This window comes from Schistocerca cancellata, chromosome 9, assembly GCF_023864275.1.
Source record: "Schistocerca cancellata isolate TAMUIC-IGC-003103 chromosome 9, iqSchCanc2.1, whole genome shotgun sequence".
NCBI classification, from domain to species: Eukaryota; Metazoa; Arthropoda; class Insecta; order Orthoptera; family Acrididae; genus Schistocerca; species Schistocerca cancellata.
In genome coordinates, this window is record NC_064634.1 from 511,805,944 (window position 1) to 511,828,003 (window position 22,060).

Here is a 22,060-nt window from a genome sequence, read left to right on the forward strand (position 1 = left end):
CAACAACAGGCCCGCTAAGATGAATCATGTTGTAACGGCGACCGGAACGGTCGCGAGGTTGAAGTGACGGAAAACGCGGCGTGACCCGCGGAGCGGCCCGGGAACAACAACACAACGGGAGAGGACGGACGCGACCAACGAAGGAGAGAACAAACAAGAACAAGATCGAAACAACGGAGTCACAAGAAAACCTAGCAACCACGTCCACTCGTAAGCAAAACACGAAAGTAAACAAGATGTCTAAGGTGAGGCGATGTGTCCAGAGACGTACACAAGGTTAGGCTGGCTGGTGATCTTTTTTCTTTTTTTTCCCTTTATTGAGTTTCGATTCCCCCTAAAGGGGGCGGGCTGGCAGCAGCTTATTACGCCGCTCTTCAGCCTACAGAATTTGTTTTAAAAAGATGAAGATAATAAAAAAATAATAACAGTTGGCGATAAAATCGGTGGCTTAAAGGTAAAATGGCAGAAAATTCTGGAGCTTAAAACATAAAACACAGAGTTGATGATGCTAATAAAATACACAGGAAGCAGAAAAATAATAGACAGACAATTAAAAAACACGGCGACAGTCTGGGTTCTGTTCGCAAGAGATATAAAATGCACACCCAGCGACAGCATGATTTCTGTTCGCAACACTGTGGAAAGACGCACAACACTGAACACTCACTTAAACACTGCACTAAAAAGTTGGCACAAATATTACATACCACACCGGAGAGCAGGTGGGGGGAAACTGGTCAGATGACGGGAAAAAAATGGGGGGAAGGAGAGGAAAAGTGAAGGGGGAGGGGGGAAAGGAGCCAATGGAAGATGAGGATCCATAAGAGGGGTGGGGGGGGTGCTGAGCAGACGTGCCAGGGAGTGGGGAAGGCAGAGGAGGGGAGTACAAAAGGACTCGGGGGGGGGGGGGAGAAAGGAGATAAGGAGAGGGTAGGCAGGGAGAAAACACAGGATGGAAGGGGGGACGAAGAGGGAGCCCAGGGAAAGGACGGAGGAAAGGAGGGGGGTGAGGATCAGAGTTGATAGGAGGGATAAATGGAGGGAGAGAGGGCACCATCTGGGAGGGCTGGTGATCTTTTTTTTTTTTCTTTATTGTGATTTTTAGCACCTTACACAAGACGGGCTGTCAGCAGCTGAGTACGCCGCTCTTCAGCCTTGAGGTTTACAATAAGTAATACATAGAGGGGGCACAGAGAATACAATCAACACAGTGGGGCAAAACAACGTAGACACTAAAAAACAAAAAAAACATGGAGCCGTTCACGCTGGACGAGAAAACATCACTGACACTAGTTGACACGGTGCACAGAACATGGATGATGGCGACGGTACACGTGAAGAGTGGCGGCGTGACGGCGAACAAACACTAAACACAAACGAAGACACACACACGAGACACTGATGGCGATGACCTCCGGCACGCGAATGTTCACTGTGCGTGTGCGAGTCCGGGGACCTGCCAAGAGAGGAGGAGGAGGAGGAAGGGGAGTGGGAGAGTGAGAGGGGAGAGCAGAGATGCCACGGGCAGGGGAGATAGAGGGAGGGAGGAAGGGGGAGGGGAAGCCAGGGGGAAGAGGGGTGGAGGGAGGGGATGGGGGAAAAGGAAAGAGAAGGGAAGGGAAGAGAAGGGAGGGAGGGTGCCGAAAGGAAAGGACACCGGAAGTGGGGGGTGGCGCAGGGTCAAAGTTGATAGGAGAGGTAGATGGAGGGGAGGAGGACAGCATCAGGGAGGGCGAGCTGGTGGAAGCCACCTTGGGAGAGGGTAAGGAGGGTGGAGAGATGGAGACCGGGTGGGACGTGGGAAGACAGCTGGAGATCGAGAGGCAGCCGCTTAAATACGCTATCGGGGGCGCCGCTATTGGCCGCTGGGACCACGTGTTCCACTGTGGCGCCCTCCTCACACTAAATGCGGGCCAGGAGCGCGCGCCGCCACAGCCTACGGCTCGATGGTGCAGAGACCTCTAGGGGTCTTCGACGTCCATGACGTCTGGCGGAGATTCAAATTCCGTGGCACGCGGTACCAGAAATCAATTACCATTCATGTTTAAATCACACAGTGCTTCTCCTGAGACTGACATACATAATAGCTCAGTATATTAAATTAATTTTGCCAAAAATAAAGGACAGATGAAAAGTACGAACCGCGAGTATCGAGAGCGGTGCAAGAAGTATCGACTACCGCGAGAAGTATCGACTACCTCAGAGGTGCTGCACAGCAAAGTGGTACTGCGAGGCCCCAGTGAGAGGCTAGGGAGGGGTGGTGGCTGCCGCATATCTGAGGCGCCACCGCCGCGCCTCTGCCTTGAAACAGGGTTGCCAGATGCCAGCAGGGCGGTTCGTTTCGAGGTAGGATGCTGCGCACTTCCGGGAGGTTCCTGTCGGAGTAACGTCGTCGCGCTGCCGTAACAGAGCCCACGTCAAGCGTCGGCTAGTGAAGAGACCCCCGTCTCCTGTGAACCGTGGCTACCCGCCAACGCTATCGGAACTGTATCAAAAAGTGTCTACGAACTTGTGTTTCCTAGAGACTATAGTGAAACCACAGTACGGCATCCTGAACTTGTATCAATTCGCCACTCAGTAATCGTGTCTCGCTTAGTGTTTTCTGAACCGCAAGGGCACGTGTGCAGGCGCACAGCTACAGACGAGCCGGACGAGTAAAGATAATCTTTCAAATAACTTCCGGGAATGCAGCCAGCTAACACTTTCAGTGACCGCCGATATTTCGGTGGGAGAACACCCCGCCGCTTTCAAGGCGAACTGCAGCGGACAGGCGACGTACAGGCAAATTTAAAACCTCGGTTATCGGACTGAAGCAGGAAAGATAACTCACACATCCGTTGCAGTTTGTCTTGAAAATGGAGGGGTGTCCTCCCACCAAAATATCGGCGGTCACTGAAAGTGTTACCTCGCTTAATTCCCGGAAGTTATTTGAAAGTTATATATGCCAGGAGAAACTCAGGTCTCATAAAGATAAGCTTCGTTGTAATTAATAAAGTATTAGTTATTCAGAGTGGTCTAATTACCTGAATTATGTATGACTAGTGCGCTCAGTGTTCAAGAAGTCGGACACAACACGTACAAGGGGTAACAGCTATGCTCTGGTGATGAGACAACTAGTGGACAGCACAGTTTCAATACGTAACAACCGTCTCACAAGGGAACCTTCCCATAGCACCCCCCTCCGATTTAGTTATAAGTTGGCACTGTGGACAGGGCTTGAAAAAACTGAACACAGATCAATCGAGAAAACAGGAAGAAGTTGTGTGGAACTATGAAAAGAAATACGCAAAATATACGAACTGAGTAGTCCATGCACAAGATATGCAACATCAAGGAGAGTGTAAGCTCAGGAGCGCCGTGGTCCCGTGGTTAGCGTGAGCAGCTGCGGAACGATAGCTCCTTGGTTCAAGTCTTCCCTCGAGTGAAAAAGGCAAATTTTTTATTTTCAGACAACTATTATGTCCGTCCGTCCGTCCGATGCGATCACTTTTTTGGTAGTGATTATCACGTCCACAAGAAAACCTAAATCGGGCAAGGTAGAAAAATCATTTTACCCATTCGCCAAGTGTACAAGTTAGGTGGGTCGACAACATACACTCCTGGAAATTGAAATAAGAACACCGTGAATTCATTGTCTCAGGAAGGGGAAACTTTATTGACACATTCCTGGGGTCAGATACATCACATGATCACACTGACAGAACCACAGGCACATAGACACAGGCAACAGAGCATGCACAATGTCGGCACTAGTACAGTGTATATCCGCCTTTCGCAGCAATGCAGGCAGCTATTCTCCCATGGAGACGATCGTAGAGATGCTGGATGTAGTCCTGTGGAACGGCTTGCCATGCCATTTCCACCTGGCGCCTCAGTTGGACCAGCGTTCGTGCTGGATGTGCAGACCGCGTGAGACGACGCTTCATCCAGTCCCAAACATGCTCAATGCGGGACAGATCCGGAGATCTTGCTGGACAGGGTAGTTGACTTAAACCTTCTAGAGCACGTTGGGTGGTACGGGATACATGCGGACGTGCATTGTCCTGTTGGAACAGCAAGTTCCCTTCCCGGTCTAGGAATGGTAGAACGATGGGTTCGATGACGGTTTGGATGTACCGTGCACTATTCAGTGTCCCTTCGACGATCACCAGTGGTGTACGGCCAGTGTAGGAGATCGCTCCCCACACCATGATGCCGGGTGTTGGCCCTGTGTGCCTCGGTCGTAGGCAGTCCTGATTGTGGCGCTAACCTGCACGACGCCAAACACGCATACGACCATCATTGGCACCAAGGCAGAAGCGACTCTCATCGCTGAAGACGACACGTCTCCATTCGTCCCTCCATTCACGCCTGTCGCGACACCACTGGAGGCGGGCTGTACGATGTTGGGGCGTGAGCGGAAGACGGCCTAACGGTGTGCGGGACCGTAGCCCAGCTTCATGGAGACGGTTGCGAATGGTCCTCGCCGATACCCCAGGAGCAACAGTGTCCCTAATTTGCTGGGAAGTGGCGGTGCGGTCCCCTACGGCACTGCGTAGGATCCTACGGTCTTGGCGTGCATCCGTGCGTCGCTGCGGTCCGGTCCCAGGTCGACGGGCACGTGCACCTTCCGCCGACCACTGGCGACAACATCGATGTACTGTGGAGACCTCACGCCCCACGTGTTGAGCAATTCGGCGGTACGTCCACCCGGCCTCCCGCATGCCCACTATACGCCCTCGCTCAAAGTCCGTCAACTGCACATACGGTTCACGTCCACGCTGTCGCGGCATGCTACCAGTGTTAAAGACTGCGATGGAGCTCCGTGTGCCACTGCAAACTGGCTGACACTGACGGCGGCGGTGCACAAATGCTGCGCAGCTAGCGCCATTCGACGGCCAACACCGCGGTTCCTGGCGTGTCCGCTGTGCCGTGCGTGTGATCATTACTTGTACAGCCCTCTCGCAGTGTCCGGAGCAAGTATGGTGGGTCTGACACACCGGTGTCAATGTGTTCTTTTTTCCATTTCCAGGAGTGTATTTCTGTCATGTGACGCACATGCCGTCACCAGTGTCGTATAGAACATATCAGACGTGTTTTCCTGTGGGGGAATCGGTTGACCTATGACCTTGCGATCAAATGTTTTCGGTTCCCATTGGAGAGGCACGTTCTTTCGTCTACTAATCGCACGGTTTTGCGGTGCGGTCGCAAAACACAGACACTAAACTTTTTACAGTGAACAGAAGCGTCAATGAACAAACGGTCAGATCATAACTTTGCGAAAATAAAGAAAGTAAACTTCTCACGCGAGGGATGACTTGAAGTAAGAACCTCTCGTTCCGCAGCTGCTCACGCTAACCACGGGACCACGGTGCTCCTGAAGTGCGACTAACCTTGATGTTGCCTATCTTACGCATGGACTACTCAGTTTGTATATTTTGCTTATTTTTTTCATAGTTCCACACAACTTCTTCCCGTTTTCTCGATTGATCTGTTTTCAGTTTTCCAAGGCCTATCCACTGTGCCAACTTATAACTAAATATGAAGGGGGTGCGATTGGGAATTTTTCCCTGTCAGAAAAACCTGAAAGGCAATAACATCTATACGTACTCAGTGCGGTACTGTGGTGATCAGATGATGTCTGTAGCTCGCGTGTTACGGACCATACTGCTGAAGGTGTGGATGGAAGCCAGTGGAAAGCAGATTTTGAACTGAGCACGGATTGAAATTCAGGAAAGGAAGGGCCACAGAGTTTGTAAGATTACGACGACATTCTTGTTAAAATGGTAATCGTTATTTGAAATATTGTTGCAAACATTTAAAGCGTATCTGAGGAATAGATAAAATTCAGTTTTGCCGAAGAGCGTTCTCCCTGGACAAGCTGAATTTCATCTGAGTCCAAATATGAGTAAAAAATATTACAAAACGGTATACGATGCTTAGACCTTCACTCTAGGGTAACGCCACTTAAATCGTACTGTGTTTGTACGGGGTGTTTCAAAAATGACCGGTATATTTCAAAAGGCAATAAAAACTAAAGGAGCAGCGATAGAAATACACCGTTTGTTGCAATATGCTTGGGACAACAGTACATTTTCAGGCGGACAAACTTTCGAAATTACAGTAGTTACAATTTTCAACAACAGATGGCGCTGCAAGTGATGTGAAAGATATAGAAGACAACGCAGTCTGTGGGTGCGCCATTCTGTACGTCGTCTTTCTGCTGTAAGCGTGTTCTATTCACAACGTGCAAGTGTGCTGTAGACAACATGGTTTATTCCTTAGAACAGAGGATTTTTCTGGTGTTGGAATTCCACCGCCTAGAACACAGTGTTGTTGCAACAAGACGAAGTTCTCAACGGAGGTTTAATGTAACCAAAGGACCGAAAAGCGATACAATAAAGGATCTGTTTGAAAAATTTCAACAGACTGGGAACGTGATGGACGAACGTGCTGGAAAGGTAGGGCGACCGCGTATGGCGACCACAGAGGGCAACGCGCAGCTAGTGCAGCAGGTGATCCGACAGCGACCTCGGGTTTCCGTTCGCCGTGTTGCAGCTGCGGTCCAAATGACGCCAACGTCCACGTATCGTCTCATGCGCCAGAGTTTACACATCTAACCATACAAAATTCAAACGCGGCAACCCCTCAGTGCCGCTACCATTGCTGCACGAGAGACATTCGCTAACGATATAGTGCACAGGATTGATGACGGTGATATGCATGTGGGCAGCATTTGGTTTACTGACGAAGCTTATTTTTACCTGGACGGCTTCGTCAATAAACAGAACTGGCGCATATGGGGAACCGAAAAGCCCCATGTTGCAGTCCCATCGTCCCTGCATCCTCAAAAAGTACTGGTCTGGGCCGCCATTTCTTCCAAAGGAATCATTGGCCCATTTTTTAGATCCGAAACGATTACTGCATCACGCTATCTGGACATTCTTCGTGAATTTGTGGTGGTACAAACTGCCTTAGACGACACTGCGAACACCTCGTGGTTTATGCAAGATGGTGCCCGGCCACATCGCACGGCCGACGTCTTTAATTTCCTGAATGAATATTTCGATGATCGTGTGATTGCTTTGGGCTATCCGAAACATACAGGAGGTGGCGTGGATTGGCCTCCCTATTCGCCAGACATGAACCCCTGTGACTTCTTTCTGTGGGGACACTTGAAAGACCAGGTGTACCGCCAGAATCCAGAAAAAATTGAACAGCTGAAGCAGTACATCTCATCTGCATGTGAAGCCATTCCGCCAGACACGTTGTCAAAGGTTTCGGGTAATTTCATTAAGAGACTACGCCATATTATTGCTACGCATGGTGGATATGTGGAAAATATCGTACTATAGAGTTTCCCAGACCGCAGCGCCATCTGTTGTTGACAATTGTAACTACTGTAATTTCGAAAGTTTGTCCGCCTGAAAATGTACTGTTGTCCCAAGCGTATTGCAACAAACGGTGTATTTCTATCGCTGCTCGTTTAGTTTTTATTGCCGTTTCAAATATAACGGTCATTTTTGAAACACCCTGTATGTAGCGAGTGTACTCACCGCATGCGAGAGGCGTCGGCGTCGTCGGGCGGGGCTCTGCCGAGAGACACCGTGGGCGCCACGGCTGCCACGGGGGTCCGGCCCCACCTGCCGTGTCGCACAGCCGCCGCGGTCCCCCCGCTGCCCTCCGTCCTGCGCAGAGAGAGTAGAGGCGCCGCCTGAGAGAGAGAGCGCGGCCTGACACACTCACTGTCTGACTGCACCTCTGCCACAGGGCGCTTTTGTAACAGCTCGCAATCGGGCTATGCAAGGAAGTAATGACGCTACAAAAATGTTTGTTGTTGTTCTTGTGGTCTTCAGTCCAGAGACTGGTTTGATGCACCTCTCCATGCTACTCTATCGTGTGCAAGCGTCTTCATCTCCCAGTACTTACTGCAACCTACATCCTGAAACTGCTTAGTGTATTCGTCTCTTGGTCTCCCTCTACGATTTTTACCCTGCACGCTTCCCTCCAATACTAAATTGTTGATCTCTTGATGCGTCAGAACATGTCCTACCAACTGATCCCTTCTTCTTGTCAAGTTGTGCCACAAACTCTTCTCCCCATTTCTGTTCAGTACCTCCTCATTAGTTACGTGATCTACCCATCTTCAGCACTCTTCTGTAGACGCACATTTCTCAAGCTTCTATTCTCTTCTTGTCTAAAGTAGTTATCGGCCATGTTTTACTTCCGTACATGACTACACTCCATACAAATACTTTCAGAAGTTACTTCCTGACATTTAAATCTATACTCGATGTTAACAAACTTCTCTTCTCCAGAAACGCTTTCCTTGCCATTGCCAGCCTACTACTCTACTTCGACCATCATCAGTTATTTTGCTCCCCAAATACCAAAACTTATCCACTACATTAAGTGTCTCATTTCCTAATCTAATTCCCTCAGCATCACCTGATTTAATTCGACTACATTCCATTATCCTCGTTCAGCTTTTGTTGATGTTCATCTTGCATCCTCCTTTCAAGACACTGTCCATTCCGTTTAGCTGCTCTTCCAGGTCCTTTGCTGTCTCAGAGAATTACAATGTCGTCGGAAAACCTAAAAGTTTTTACTTCTTCTCCATGGATTTTAATTCCTACTCCAAATTTTTCTTTTGCTTCCTTTATCGTTTGCTCAATATACACTTTGAATAACTCTGTAGACAGGCTACAAGTCTGTCTCAGTCCCTTCTCAACCACTACTTCTGTTTCGCACCCCTCGACTCTTATAACTGCCATCTGGTTTCTGTACCGATTGCAAATAGCATTTCGCTCCCTGTATTTTACCCTGCCTCCTTCAGAAATCGGAAGACGGTATTCCAGTCAACACTGTCAAAAGCTTTCTCCAAGTGTACAAAAGCTAGAAACTTAGGTTCGCCTTTTCTTACGTCGTAGACTCAGTGTTGCCTAGTGTGTTCCTATGTTTCTACGGGCCCGCATCTCGTGTTCGTGCGGTAGCGTTCTCGCTTCCTACGCCCGGGTTCCCGGGTTCGATTCCCGGCGGGGTCAGGGATTTTCTCTGCCTCGTTATGGCTGGGTGTTGTGTGATGTCCTTAAGTTGGTTAGGTTTAAGTAGTTCTAAGTTCTAGGGGACTGATGACCATAGATGTTAATTCCCATAGTGCTCCGAGCCATTTGAACCATTTTGTTTCTACGGAATGCAAACTGATCTTCCCCGAGGTCGGCTTCCACCAGTATTTTCCATTCATCTTTAACGTGTTCGTGTTAGCATTTTGCAACAGCGACTTATTAAGCTGATAATTCGATAATTTTCACACCTGTGGGCCTCTGGTCTCTTTGAGATTGGAATTATTACATTCTTCTTGAATTCTGAGGGTATTTCGCCAGTTTCATACATTCATACATCTTGCTCACCAGATGGAAGCATTTTGTCATGGCAGGTTCTCCCAAGGCTATCAGTAGTTATAGTGGAATGTTATCTACTCCTGAGGCCTTGTTTCGACTTGGGGTTTTCAGTGCTCTGTCTACTTCTTCACGCAGTATCATATCTTCCATTTCGTCTTCATCTCTCTTCCATTTCCATGCCTCAAGTACGTCGCCTTTGTATATACCCTTTGTATATACCCATACACGTACCATCTTTGTGCTTTCCCTTCTTTGCAAGCCGGCCGCGGTGGTCTAGCGGTTCCGGCGCTGCAGTTCGGAACCGCGGGACTGGTACGGTCGCAGGTTCGAATGCTGCCTCGGGCATGGGTGTGTGTGATGTCCTTAGGTTACTTAGGTTTAAGTAGTTCTAAGTTCTAGTGGACTTATGACCTAAGATGTTGAGTCCCATAGTGCTCAGAGCCATTTGAGCCTTCTTTGCATAGGACTGGTTTTCCATCTAAGCTCTTGATATTCATACGGGTGGTTCTCTTTTCTCCGGATGTCTCTTTAATTTTTCTGTAGGCGGCATCTGTCTCACCCCTAGTGATACATGCTTGTACTCCCTTACATGTTTCCTCTATCCATCCCTGCTTAGCCATTTTGCACTTACTGTCGATCTCATTTTTTTTTTTCGTTTGTATTCCTTTTCGCTTGCTTCACTTATTGCATTTTTATATTTTCTCGTTTCATCAATTAAATTCAATATCTCTTCTGTTACCCCAAAAATGTTTATGCTATGAGAGCTGCACTAACATTCGTGGTCAGACACATGAAGTGGATGGTCCATCAAACAAGAGGCATCCGGCAAGTTCTTCACTTGCTCCATCCGTTTCACTGAGGTATCTTCCAGCTTCATGCACGTTACATGTTTCCATATCACTGCCGTCGTCATTTTTTGCATCTTCACTCTCCAGGCCAACAATGCTTATCATATTCTCTGTTCCTTCTCGCATTAACCCCTCTATGCGCCATTATTGATTTGAAATTCGTTTTACATGTTCACAACGTCTTAACCATTCACGTTGGGTAATCTTAGATTAAAGATCTTTGGTTATTTGTTTAAGGGCACTTAAAATAATTAAGGAAACAATTTTGTGGCATTTCTTTTTTTGTTTCATCTACTCCATATTAGCTCCACAAAATTCTCAATCATAGTGGCGTGGTGGAACCCTGAGACAGAACGCTGAGGTGACAAAATTCGCGGGATATCGATATGCACATACACAAATAGCGGTAGTATCGCGTACACAAGCTGTAAAAGGGCGGCGCACTGGCGGATCTCTCATTTGTACTTCGGAAAAGTTTCCGACGTGAATATGGCCACACGACGGGCATTGAAAGACTTTGAACGCTGAGTGTTAGTTGAAGTTGGACACAGGGCAACAGTCCATCTCGGAAATCGTTATGGAATTCAGTATTCTGAGACTCATAGGGTAGAGAATGTGCCGAGAATACCAAGTTTCAGGCATTACCTTGTAAGTAGGCTGTTTAGGTTTTTATATTGGTAACGCCACGTAGCGCTCTGTATGAAAATCACTGGCTGTGCTGTGTGCAGTCTGTGGCTGGTTTGCATTGTTGTAATACCCGCCATTGTAGCGTTGGGCAGCTGGATGTTAACAGTGCGTAGCGTTGCGCAGTTGGAGGTGAGCCGCCAGCAGTGGTGGATGTGGGGAGAGAGACGGCGAATGATCTGGACAGAGACAGTAAATTTGTAATATTGGATATCATGGACTGATATATATATATATATATATATATATATATATATTATGACTTTTGAACACTATTAAGGTAAATACATTGATTCATATGAAACGTCCCCTTAGAAAAATTCTACATGACTGTGCTTAAACTGACACACAATATTTTTTAGCGCAACGCAATCTGACTCAAAGATCCCTACAAAAGAATGGCCCTGACTAACAATAATCTATACCTTTCATCGATCACTTACCTCAGAAAATCTTCGTTACTCGAACTACTGCAATACAGCGAGCGCCACTACTACCAGCTAAATAAAAGATTCAAACTTCTGAAGGCACTAGCTACTGATAGGCATAGTTAGCAAATGAACGATTTTGAGAGAGAACAATCAATGTATTTACCTTAATAGTGTTCAAAAGTCATAATGTATATATCAGTCCATGATATCCAATATTACAAATTTACTGTCTCTGTCCAGATCATCCGCCATCTCTCTCCCCCCATCCACCACTGCTGGCGGCTCACCTCCAACTGCGCAACGCTACGCGCCGTTCACATCCAGCTGCCCAACGCTACAATGGCGAGTATTACAACAATGCAAACCAGCCACAGACTGCACACAGCACAGCCAGTGATTTTCATACAGAGCGCTACGTGGCGTTACCAATATAAAAACCTAAACAGCCTACTTACAACCTCCCACCACGGACAACGCAGTGGCCGACGGGCTTCACGTAACGGCCGAGAGCAGCAACATTTGCCTAGAGTTGTCAGTGCTTAACAGACGAGCTACACTGCGTGAAATAACCGCATAAATCAATGTGGGACATACATCGCTTTGAAGCTAGACGAGTGGAACACCGCGGCCTAGTTAGACGAGTCCATGTTTCAGTCGCTAACAGCTGATGGTAGGGTTAGAGTGTGGTGCGGAACCCACTAAGCCATGGCCCTAAGTTGACAGCAAGTCACCGTGCCAGCAGCTGATGGCTTCAAAATGATGTGTGCTGTCTTTACGTCGAATGGACTGCGTCACCTAGTCCAACTGAACCGATCACTGACTGCAGATGTTTACGTTAGGCTACTTGGGCACTGTTTGCAGCCATTCATCGACTTCATGTCGTCAAACAACGATGTCATGTCACCGGCCACAAAAATTCACAACTGGTTTGAACAACATTGTGATCCATTCGAGCGTATTATTTGGCCACCCAGATCATTTGGCGTGAATGCCATGGACTGATTTTCAGACAGTATGGCTCAATATTTCGGCAGGAGCTTCCAATGACCCGTTGAGTTGCTACAATACGACGGGCAAAAGGAGGTCCGACACAATATTAGAAAGTATCAAATGGCTCTGAGCACTATGGGACTTAACATATATGGTCATCAGTCCCCTAGAACTTAGAACTACTTAAACCTAACTAACCTAAGGACATCACACACATCCATGCCCGACGCAGGATTCGAACCTGCGACCGTAGCAGTCGCGCTGCTCCGGACTGAGCGCCTAGAACCGCTAGACCATCGCGGCCGGCTATTAGAAAGTATCCTATGACTTGGGTCACGTCTGTGTATAGTCCTCATGCTTTAAAACTGCATCTGTTTTAAAAACAGGTTTTATCTTAATATAACGCACAATTTGTAAAAGTTCATTTCTTGTTACGGTATCTTGAAAACTGATTCTCTTTTGACCGAGACTTTCACTGATGCCCATTTGCGAGCTGCTGTAGTACGGCTTTTATTTGCCAACAGTGTTCTATCAAAAACAAAATATTATGGAGTAGGATGTTACGAATCAATACTCGTCTAAATATTTGTGATTTTTGTCCTCATACATATTATCGTGATAATCTTGGGATTCAGATTACCAATCAAAAATTATGCTGTCCTCATGAAACTTATTCCTCCAGTATCGTGGACAGCAATAAATCTTTGGATTACACTTACATTAGTCACTGCAATCAGAACTTCATTCTCGCAGCAATTTTTCGTGGTATAATGTTTACGAACCCAAGTTTCATCCGTGAATACCACTAGTTTATTTGTACATTTTTATTACTTCTTATCTCTCTCAAGCATTCCAGATACTTTCCAATAATGGCGCACCACTGTGTTAAAATGTTTTTCTTATTTTTAGATTTTATAAATGAATCTCCAAATTTTTTCACTTCCACCTCAAAATTTATCTCACTTTTGGAAACCTAAGCAGCATTTTCAACGTTGCGATTTATTTCCTCTGCTCATATGCTCAAAAAATTTCTTCAAATTACTAATTTATAGAAGTCGTCTAGAGAAACTGTTTCCCAGAAAACACCATCATTTTCTACGAGTTTTAACTTTTACTTCGTTCTTTTACGTTGACCTCGAGTATTTCAAAATGAATTTTAGAGATGCTTTCTATAACACATTATCTGAGTCTGTTTTCCTTCATCCTGTCAAAATTATACGCTTTGAATATAATCTCTAATTCCTCTGAATGTGTACACCTTATCGAAGTGTTTCCACTTCAGGGATACTCATGATTATGGATAACACCGCACTACACTACTAAAGGTATTTCATGAGGACACTCTCAACTACTTAATACAATATGGACAACTGACCTGGAAGCGCTGACAGTGCTATTCATTTTCCTCGATCATCACACTATGCTGTTTATTTACTGAAATGTCACTTCTCATATACATTGAAGCGCCAAAGAAAATGGTATAGTCAAGCGTATTCAAATACAGAGATATGTAAAGAGGCAGAATACGTCGCTGTGGTCGGCAACACCTGTATAACACAACGAGTGTCTGGAGCAGTTGTTGGATCGGCTGCTGCTGCTACAGTGGCAGGTTATCAACATTTAACTGAGTTTGAGCGTGGTGTTATAGTCGGCGCACGAGCGATGGGGCGCAGCGTCTCCGATACAGCAATGCAGTGGGGATTTTCCCGTACGACCATTTCACGAGTGTACCATGAATATCAGGAAGCCGGTAAAACATCGAATCTCCAATCCAACGTCACTGCGGCCGAAAAAAGATCCTGCAAGAACGGGACCAACAACGACTGAAGGAAATCGTTCATCGTGACAGAAGTAAAAGCCTTCAGCAAATTACTACAGATTTGAATGCTAGGCCATCAGCAAGTGTCAGCCTGCGATCCATTCAACGAAACATTATTGATATTGGCTTTCGGAGCCGAAGGCCCACTCGTGGACCCTTGATGACTGCATATCACAAAGGTTTACTCCTCGCCTGTGCCCACCAACAGCAACATTGGACTGTTCATCAACAGTCAGGAAGCATTTTGCCTGGACATATGAGTCTCGTTCCAAATTGTATCGAGTGGATGGAAGTGTACGGGTATGGAGACAACCCCATGAATCCATTACTGTTCAAGCTGGTGGAGGCTCTCTAATGGTGTGGGGCGTGTGCGGCTGGAGTGACATGGGACCCCTGATACGTCTAGATACGACTCTGACAGGTGACACGTTCGTAAGAATCCTCTCTGATCTCCTGCATCCATTCATCTCCATTGTGCATTCCGACAGACTTGGGCAATTCCAGCAGGACAATGCGACACCCCACACGTCCAGAATTGGTACAGTGTGCCTCCAGGAACCTTACTGAGCATATGTGGGATGCCTTGCATCGTGCTGCTCGGAAGAGATCTCCACCCCCTGACACTCTTACGGATTTATGAACAACCGTGCAGGATTAATGGTGTCAATTGCCTCCAGCACTACTTCAGACGTTAATGGAGTACATGCCACGTCATGTTGCGGCATTTCCGCGTGTTCGCGAAGCCCTATACGATATTAGGCAGATGTACGAGTTTCTTTGGCTCTTCAGTGTGTTTCCGAATTGAGAAGAAAGGACGTAACTAATAGTGGTGCGGGGTACTGTCCGCTACGCATTGTAAGGTGAGTTGATGTTATCGATGTAGATCTAGAAGCAATACATACATTACTTCTCCTGAGTCCACAATAGCAGTTGCTCAGCGGGCCAAACAGAAATTCATACAACCGAAAGTTTACATGTGAGGTTGATACAAGGGTCGATAGTTAGGATGGAGTGGTGAAAACGCCACAGTGGCCGAGCGGTTCTAGACGCTACAACCTGGAACCGCGTGACTGCTACGGTCACAGGTTCGAATCCCGCTTCGGGCATGAATGTGTGTTATGTCCTTAGGTTAGTGAGGTTTAAGTAGTTCTAAGTTCTAGGGGACTGATGACCTCAGATGCTAAGTCCCATAGTGCTCAGAGCCATGTGAACCATTTGTCACATAACGACAGCAGTTTCACGATAATTAGAACGGCGATAACGTTTACAAGTATTTAACGCTGTGCTGTGGTCATCAGGTAGCTTTTGTATTGAGGACAGTACTTCTGCAGTCACAGACAGAAGCCGGCGAGACAGCAGCTTCCGAACTGAGTGCATAAGCAACTTCAGAGAGGGAGCGCTCAACAAATTTCTGATACTATTAAGACTTAGAGTGCCATGCCAGTAACATTAGGTTGCTGTCGCTAGTGCGAAGAATACCGCGCCAGTAATACGTTGTCTTAGCGACAACTGCCGTTCTCGTAATATTACCGGCGACCCTCTTCAATCGACTCCTAGTTCTTGCGCATGAATTACTGGTGTTGCAGTTGCCATAAGCGAGACAAGCACTCTAGTACACAAAGTTGCGACAAAGCTGCATTTACAGCTTGGCACAGTGAGAAATGGAAATTTGCGACTGCATCAATGTCCTCCTTGACTTGTTGCTACGTGCTACTATGATTCTGGTGCTGGTAAAGAGTGACACTTACTTCTCATCTTCAGCTTCTCTTTACGAAAAACGATCGCCATTTATAGCTATCCTAGCATCAGCAGCAACAGTGCCACCAAACAACTAAATATAACTTTTTGTAAAGAGGTCTTCGGTGAGCTGTACATTGTACAGAACAAGGCAGGGCATCGACTGCCTGGCTACATACAGCACACATCACAGTGTCTGATTCCATCTTGGCAGCACATCTTTGTGCCCACAGAGAGAATCCCAAATGCTAATTACACTGTCAACGTAACCATTGTTCAGAAGTTTGATGCTACACACTTAACAACAACGTGTAGTAAACATGCAATATAACAGAACTGAAAATAAGTATGGAGTGCATAAAGGAAAAACAATTTCAGAAGCTATGGAAAAGTGGCCTGTTTCAATATTTTTAGCTGATTTACGAGGGGCATTCAATAACTAATGCGACACATTGTATTCTCGGGCAGGTTTGGATGAAAAAATGCGGAATTATTAATATTTTTTTTTTTTTTTTTTTTGTGGGGCATCGTGGAACAGTCCCGCTGCAGCCCCTGTAGTTTCATGAAGTGACGGTAAGTAACGGCATTATACACAGCCTTGAAAATGACGTCTGTGATGGAGGTGTGTTCCAGACAGACAGTTCTAATTTAGTTCGTTTTGACGGAACACAGGCGATTCTAGAATGTCCACCAAGACCTGTCAGTGAACAAAAGCACGGTGAACTGCTGGGTGAGGCGCCTGTCATCATCGTAACAAAGTCACGCAAACCCGTCTGATCTCCCACATGCTGGTTGGCCGCACACAGCTGTGACTTGTGCAATGTTGGAACGTTCGGACACTCCCATTAGAGCTGACTGACGGATCACAATCAGTTTTGCTTACATTCGGCTGTTTAGGCCTTATTTTTGAAAGTGCATATTTAGCGTTATACCACAAATTTAAGTGCATTTGCTAATAGTTTACCTACATATTATTTTCCAAAAATATTTAGTGTCCTTTTACATCCGTATTCAATATATTATCGTTATCACTTAGTAAATCTATTAACTAATTTCCAAACTACCATGAACACCAAGTGTGTGAGCTGCAGTAGCAAAGTTAATTTAGGTGTTTTGTGCAGCTGTTGTGACAGGTGGTTTCATTAGGGAAAATGTAGCGGCGTGGGAATTATGGAAGCAAACGAGACTCTTCCATTATTTTGCAGGGTTTGCTCAAGAGATAGGTTGCAGCTGAACAGGAGGAGAAAATTGGAGCCCTTCAGGCTGATTTGGACAGAGCGAGGGAGGAACTGAAGAGGTTAAAGGGGGAGAAGGGTAAACAGCGGTCGGAAGTGGTAGCTGGGAACAGGGGCCACAGAAAGAGGTGTCTGACAGTTTCCCAATTGGCACAACCAATATATTTGCCTAGCTACCACAGCTAAATAAGGAAGAGGCTCCAGTAGAACTAGATGTAGTTAAGATGCAACAGAATCTCACTAGGAAACCAACTGTTTCAAAAAAAGCAGAAAGTGAGAGGAAAGTTCTGTTGCTAGGTAGCAGCCATGGAAGAGGTTGGTTGGTTCAGATGGCTCTGAGCATTATGGGACTTAACATCTGAGGTCATCAGTTCCCTAGATCTTAGAACTACTTAAACATAACTAACCTAAGGACAGGATTTGAACCTGCGACCGTAGCGGTCGCGCGGTTCCAGACTGAAGCGCCTAGAACCGCTTGGCCACACCGGACGGCAGGAAGAGGTGTGGGCCAGATTTTGCAGGAAAAATTAGGTGACAGGTATCAGGTCACCAACTTTTTCAAGCCATGTGCATGTCTTAGCCAGGTGGTAGACGATATAGGTTACTTGTGCAAGGGTTTCCCAAAGCAGGATCATGTGGTGATAGTGCATGGAGTGTGAAACAGTACTGACAGGGATCAGGGCTACAGTATTGAGTGCTACCTGGTGAAAATAGCCTCTGCAACGATCCATACCAGTGTTGGGCTGGTGTCTGCTTTCGTGCGGCATTTTCAGCCGCAGTTGAACCCCTCTATCTGGAGGATAAATATGGAATAGGATCAGTTGCGTAGGGCGGCCACTCTGTCAAACATTGATCGATTCCTGTCGAGGCTATTGATAGGAGGGATTTCGCAAGGCATGGCCTACACCTCAATAGGAAAGGGAAGGGTAAAGTGGCAGAGTTGTTACCGAAATCCTCAAGGGGAGACACTAGTACTCATGGATGTACCTCTTTTTTAGACTAATATCAGAGTCTAATGACAAGTTCAGGCAGGCGGGTGCTAAAGAGGTCCAAAACTAACAAGTTTCTCACAACAGTAAAGTAATAATAATGTTACCATATTTAACCAAAATATTGGTGGATTAAAGAAAGAAGTATATTCTCACAAAAGTAAAGTATAAAATAATGTTACCATTTTTCACCAAAACATTCCGGGATTGAAGAATAAAGTAGATGAGTTCCTGGTATGTTCAGATGACATCGAATCTGATAATGTAATAGATATACTATGCCTGTGTGAGCATCACATTGTGTGTGATTGGAAAAGGTAAATATCAGTGGTTATAAACTAGCGGCACATATGTGTAGAGAGAATAAGGTGAGAGGAGGAGTTGCCATATATGTCAAACTTATCACTGTGTAAAAAGCTTAGATACAAAAAAATTTTGTCTAGAGAAACATGTAGAAGCATTTGCCTGTCAACTTAAAGTGAAGAAGGGCTCTTTTATAATTGTAACAGTATGTAGGTCCCCTCAGGAAACTTTGATTTATTCCTGGAAAACTTGGATGCCTTGTTGTGCTATCTGTCAGACAGGGGAAAGAAAATTATTATTTGTGGGAACTTCAATGTTGATTCACTGAAAGAGCGTAATAGGAAGAATGACCTGGAAGTCTTGCTCGGTTCTTTCAATTTGACATCTGTCATTAATTTTCCTACTCGGGTAGTAAAGGACAGCAGCACATTGATAGATAACACTTTTATAGACCAAGATAGGTTTAAAAACATAAATTCTTGTCCTGTTGAGAATGGCCTTTCTGATCATGGTGCTCAGCTAGTTACAGTATATGACATAGCTCCATTCAGTAATTCTAAACTACCCTCCAAATTTGTGCGTTCAATTAATGACGCAACAATTAGAAATTTCAGGGAACATCTTCAGCAGTTAGACTGGGATGAGGTGTATTGTATTGTATAGCAGCTTCACACCTTTGTAAAAATAAAGTTTTAACAAAATGTCAGTCTGGTTTCCAGAAAGGTTTATCAACGGAAAATGCTATATATATTTTCACTAATGAAATATTAAATGCTTTAAGTAACCGGAAGTCACCTGTTGGGATTTTTTGTGATCTCTCAAAGGCTTTTGATTGTGTAAATCATGGAATACTTCTAGATAAGCTCAAGCACTGTGATATGAATGGGACAGCACTCAAATGGTTTAAATCATACCTAACTAGAAAAGTGCAGAAAGTTGAAATAAGCAGTTCACATAATATGCAAAAAAACTGGTGATTTCTCAAATTGGGGAACAATCAAGAATGGCGGGCCACAAGGTTCGGTCTTGGGTCCTTTGCTGTTCTTAATATATATTAATGACTTGCCATTCTATATTCGGGAAGATGTGAAGCTGGAACTTTTTCCGATGATGTAAGTATAGCTATCACACCCAACAGACAAGAATTAACTGGTGAAATTGTAAACAATGTTTTTCAGAAATTCATAAGTAGTTGTCTGCAAATGGGCTCTCATTAAACTTTGACAAAACACAGTACATACAGTTACAAACAGTAAATGGAATGACACCATTACTAAATATAGACTTCGATCAGAAATCGGTAGCTAAGGTAGAATATTCAAAATTTCTAGGTGTATGCATTGATGAGGGGTTGAACTAGAAAAAACACACTGAAGATCTGCTGAAACGTTTGAGTTCAGCTACTTATGCTATTATTGTCATTGCAAGTTTTGGTGATATACAACTCAGTAAGTTAGCTTTGGTATGGCATCATATTCTGGGGTAACTCATCATTGAGTAAAAGGGTGTTCATTGCACCAAAGCGTGTAATCAGAAAAATTGCTGGAGCTCATTCTAAATTATCCTGCAGACACTTATTTAAAGAGCTAGAGATCTTCACGGTAGCCTCACAATATATATATTCACTCATGAAATTTGTTATTAACAATCTGAACGAATTCAAAAGTAATAGCAGTGTACATGGCTACAATACTAGGAGAAAGGATGATCTTCACTACTCAGGGTTAAATATAACTTTGGCTCAGAAGGGGGTAAATTATGCTGCCACAGAAGTCTTTGGTGTCTTACCTGATAGCATCAAAAATCTGACAGGTAGCCATACAGCATTTAAAAGGAAATTAAAAGAATTTCTTAACGGCAACTCCTTCTACTCATTAGATGAATTTTTCGATGTAGTAATTTCCCCAACCCCCACAAAAAATTAATAATATTAAGTGTCATGTAATATTTTGTGTAATGTTATATCTTGTATAGACATCTTTTATTAACGTGAGACTTTCCACATCATTACGAAGTGTCGTATTGACGATCTACGGAGCAAGTACTGATCTGATCATCAGTGTTGGTAGCGCTCACACACTCGTCCATCAGTCGGGGTACTCGAAGGTGTGTACCTGCTGGCTTCCTCGCAGCCAAACGGAAGATCATAAAAAATAACGACGGACGATGTGCGTGGAGTTACTTGCATGTTACGAAGCTGATCGTGACAACTTTTTTGTAGAATATCATCAGAGGCGATGAAACACGGGTTCATCACCGCGAGGCAGAAATGGAACGGCAATCCACGACACACTACCTCTCCTACAAAGAAAAAGTTGAAAGCTGGTAGAGTCATGGCGACGGTCTTCTGGGTCTCTGAAGGGGTTATTCTATCTGATCTCCCCCCTCATGCTGCAACTCTGAAGTGTACTGTACAAGCCTCAGGATGAAGAAACGACTTCAGCATATTCGTCGCCACAAAATTTGAAACGAACTTCTCTTTCTCCATGATAATATAAGGCCTCATATAAGGCTGCGTACCCGAAAGGAGCTCACAAAGTTTGATTGGACTGATCATTCTCATCGACACTATGATCCGCTCACACCTCCGACTTCCATCTGTTAGATCTTATCAAGTATGCACTGCGCAGGAAGCAGTGCGTCGGAGTTTGCATGCAAAACAGAGGGGAATAATATTGTGTACTGGAATCTTGAACAGAACCACCGTGCTTTTGGAAAGAAAAGAAAATGTGTTGCGCTACTTACTGAACCCCCCTCGTAGCTGATAATATAGACAGATCAATTTAGAAATTCGTCGAACCTGTGACGAGAGGGCAATGAAAGCATTGTGAGATATAAGAGAATTGCCTGCAGTGATGGTGTACTTCAGAGCAAAGACACATCTAAGGAGAGTCAGTGACAAAAATTGTTGGCTCGAAAATACACCACATAAAAAACAGGGATACAGTGGCGAGTGGCTCGCCTCGGGCTTACCTAGTTTCCGCTGGTGACTCGCTGAGCAGCCTGGTCACTTCGATGACGTGTTCGAGGTGGTTCCTCATCGCCTCTGCCCAGCCCCGGGTAGACAAGACCTGGCGGTTGGCGTTTATGAAGGCGACGGCTGCCGCGGTCAGCTCCGGACACGAGTGCCTCACCGCCACGACAGCTGCGGCCGCCGCGTTCTCGACGTCCAGCCGGGAGGCCATGTGCCGCTCGCAGGCAGCCTTCAGCTCCGTCAGGCCGTACTTATCCGCCGCCGCCAGAAGCTCCGGGGCCGTGCCGGCCAGCCGGGGGGCCCGGAGGGTGTACATGTAGGCGAGCAGCTGCCTCATCACAGGACCCTCCACGTCGGCGATGCTGACCCGGCCGCAGGCGGCCTCCAGCATGTCGTGCTGGAACATGGCCGCGAAGACGGGGCTCCTGGCGGCCAGGACGGCGGCGTGCGCCGCCAGCCGCGTCTGCCCCGCCTCCAGCGTCACGAAGGCGGCGTCGCCCGCGTCCAGGAGGGCGCCCAGGTCCGCGGCCACGGGCTCCTGCCTCTCGTTAACTGCCGTCATCGAGGCCGGTTCTGGAACACGGCGTCACTCAGCAGTGCTTTGCACCATGCACGTGTAGGCCTGTACGAAGCAACAGCTATTAAAAAATAGCGCAGTCTATCACAATGT

The 22,060-nt window shown here is 46.0% G+C and overlaps 1 protein-coding gene across 1 annotated transcript in view; it reads right to left on the minus strand.

Annotated features, from left to right (window-relative positions):
* Nucleotides 1-21,502, minus strand: part of LOC126100896 (proteoglycan 4-like) — an 84,835-nt gene extending 63,333 nt beyond the window's left edge. Inside the window, exons 1-2 of the mRNA XM_049911562.1 lie at nucleotides 21,390-21,502; nucleotides 7,536-7,667 (exon numbers count right to left, since the gene is read on the minus strand). Of these exons, the coding sequence (XP_049767519.1) occupies nucleotides 7,536-7,667; nucleotides 21,390-21,457 (200 nt within the window). The 5' untranslated portion in view covers nucleotides 21,458-21,502. The remainder of the gene's footprint in view (nucleotides 1-7,535; nucleotides 7,668-21,389) is intronic.
* Between the last annotated feature and the right edge of the window lie 558 nt (nucleotides 21,503-22,060).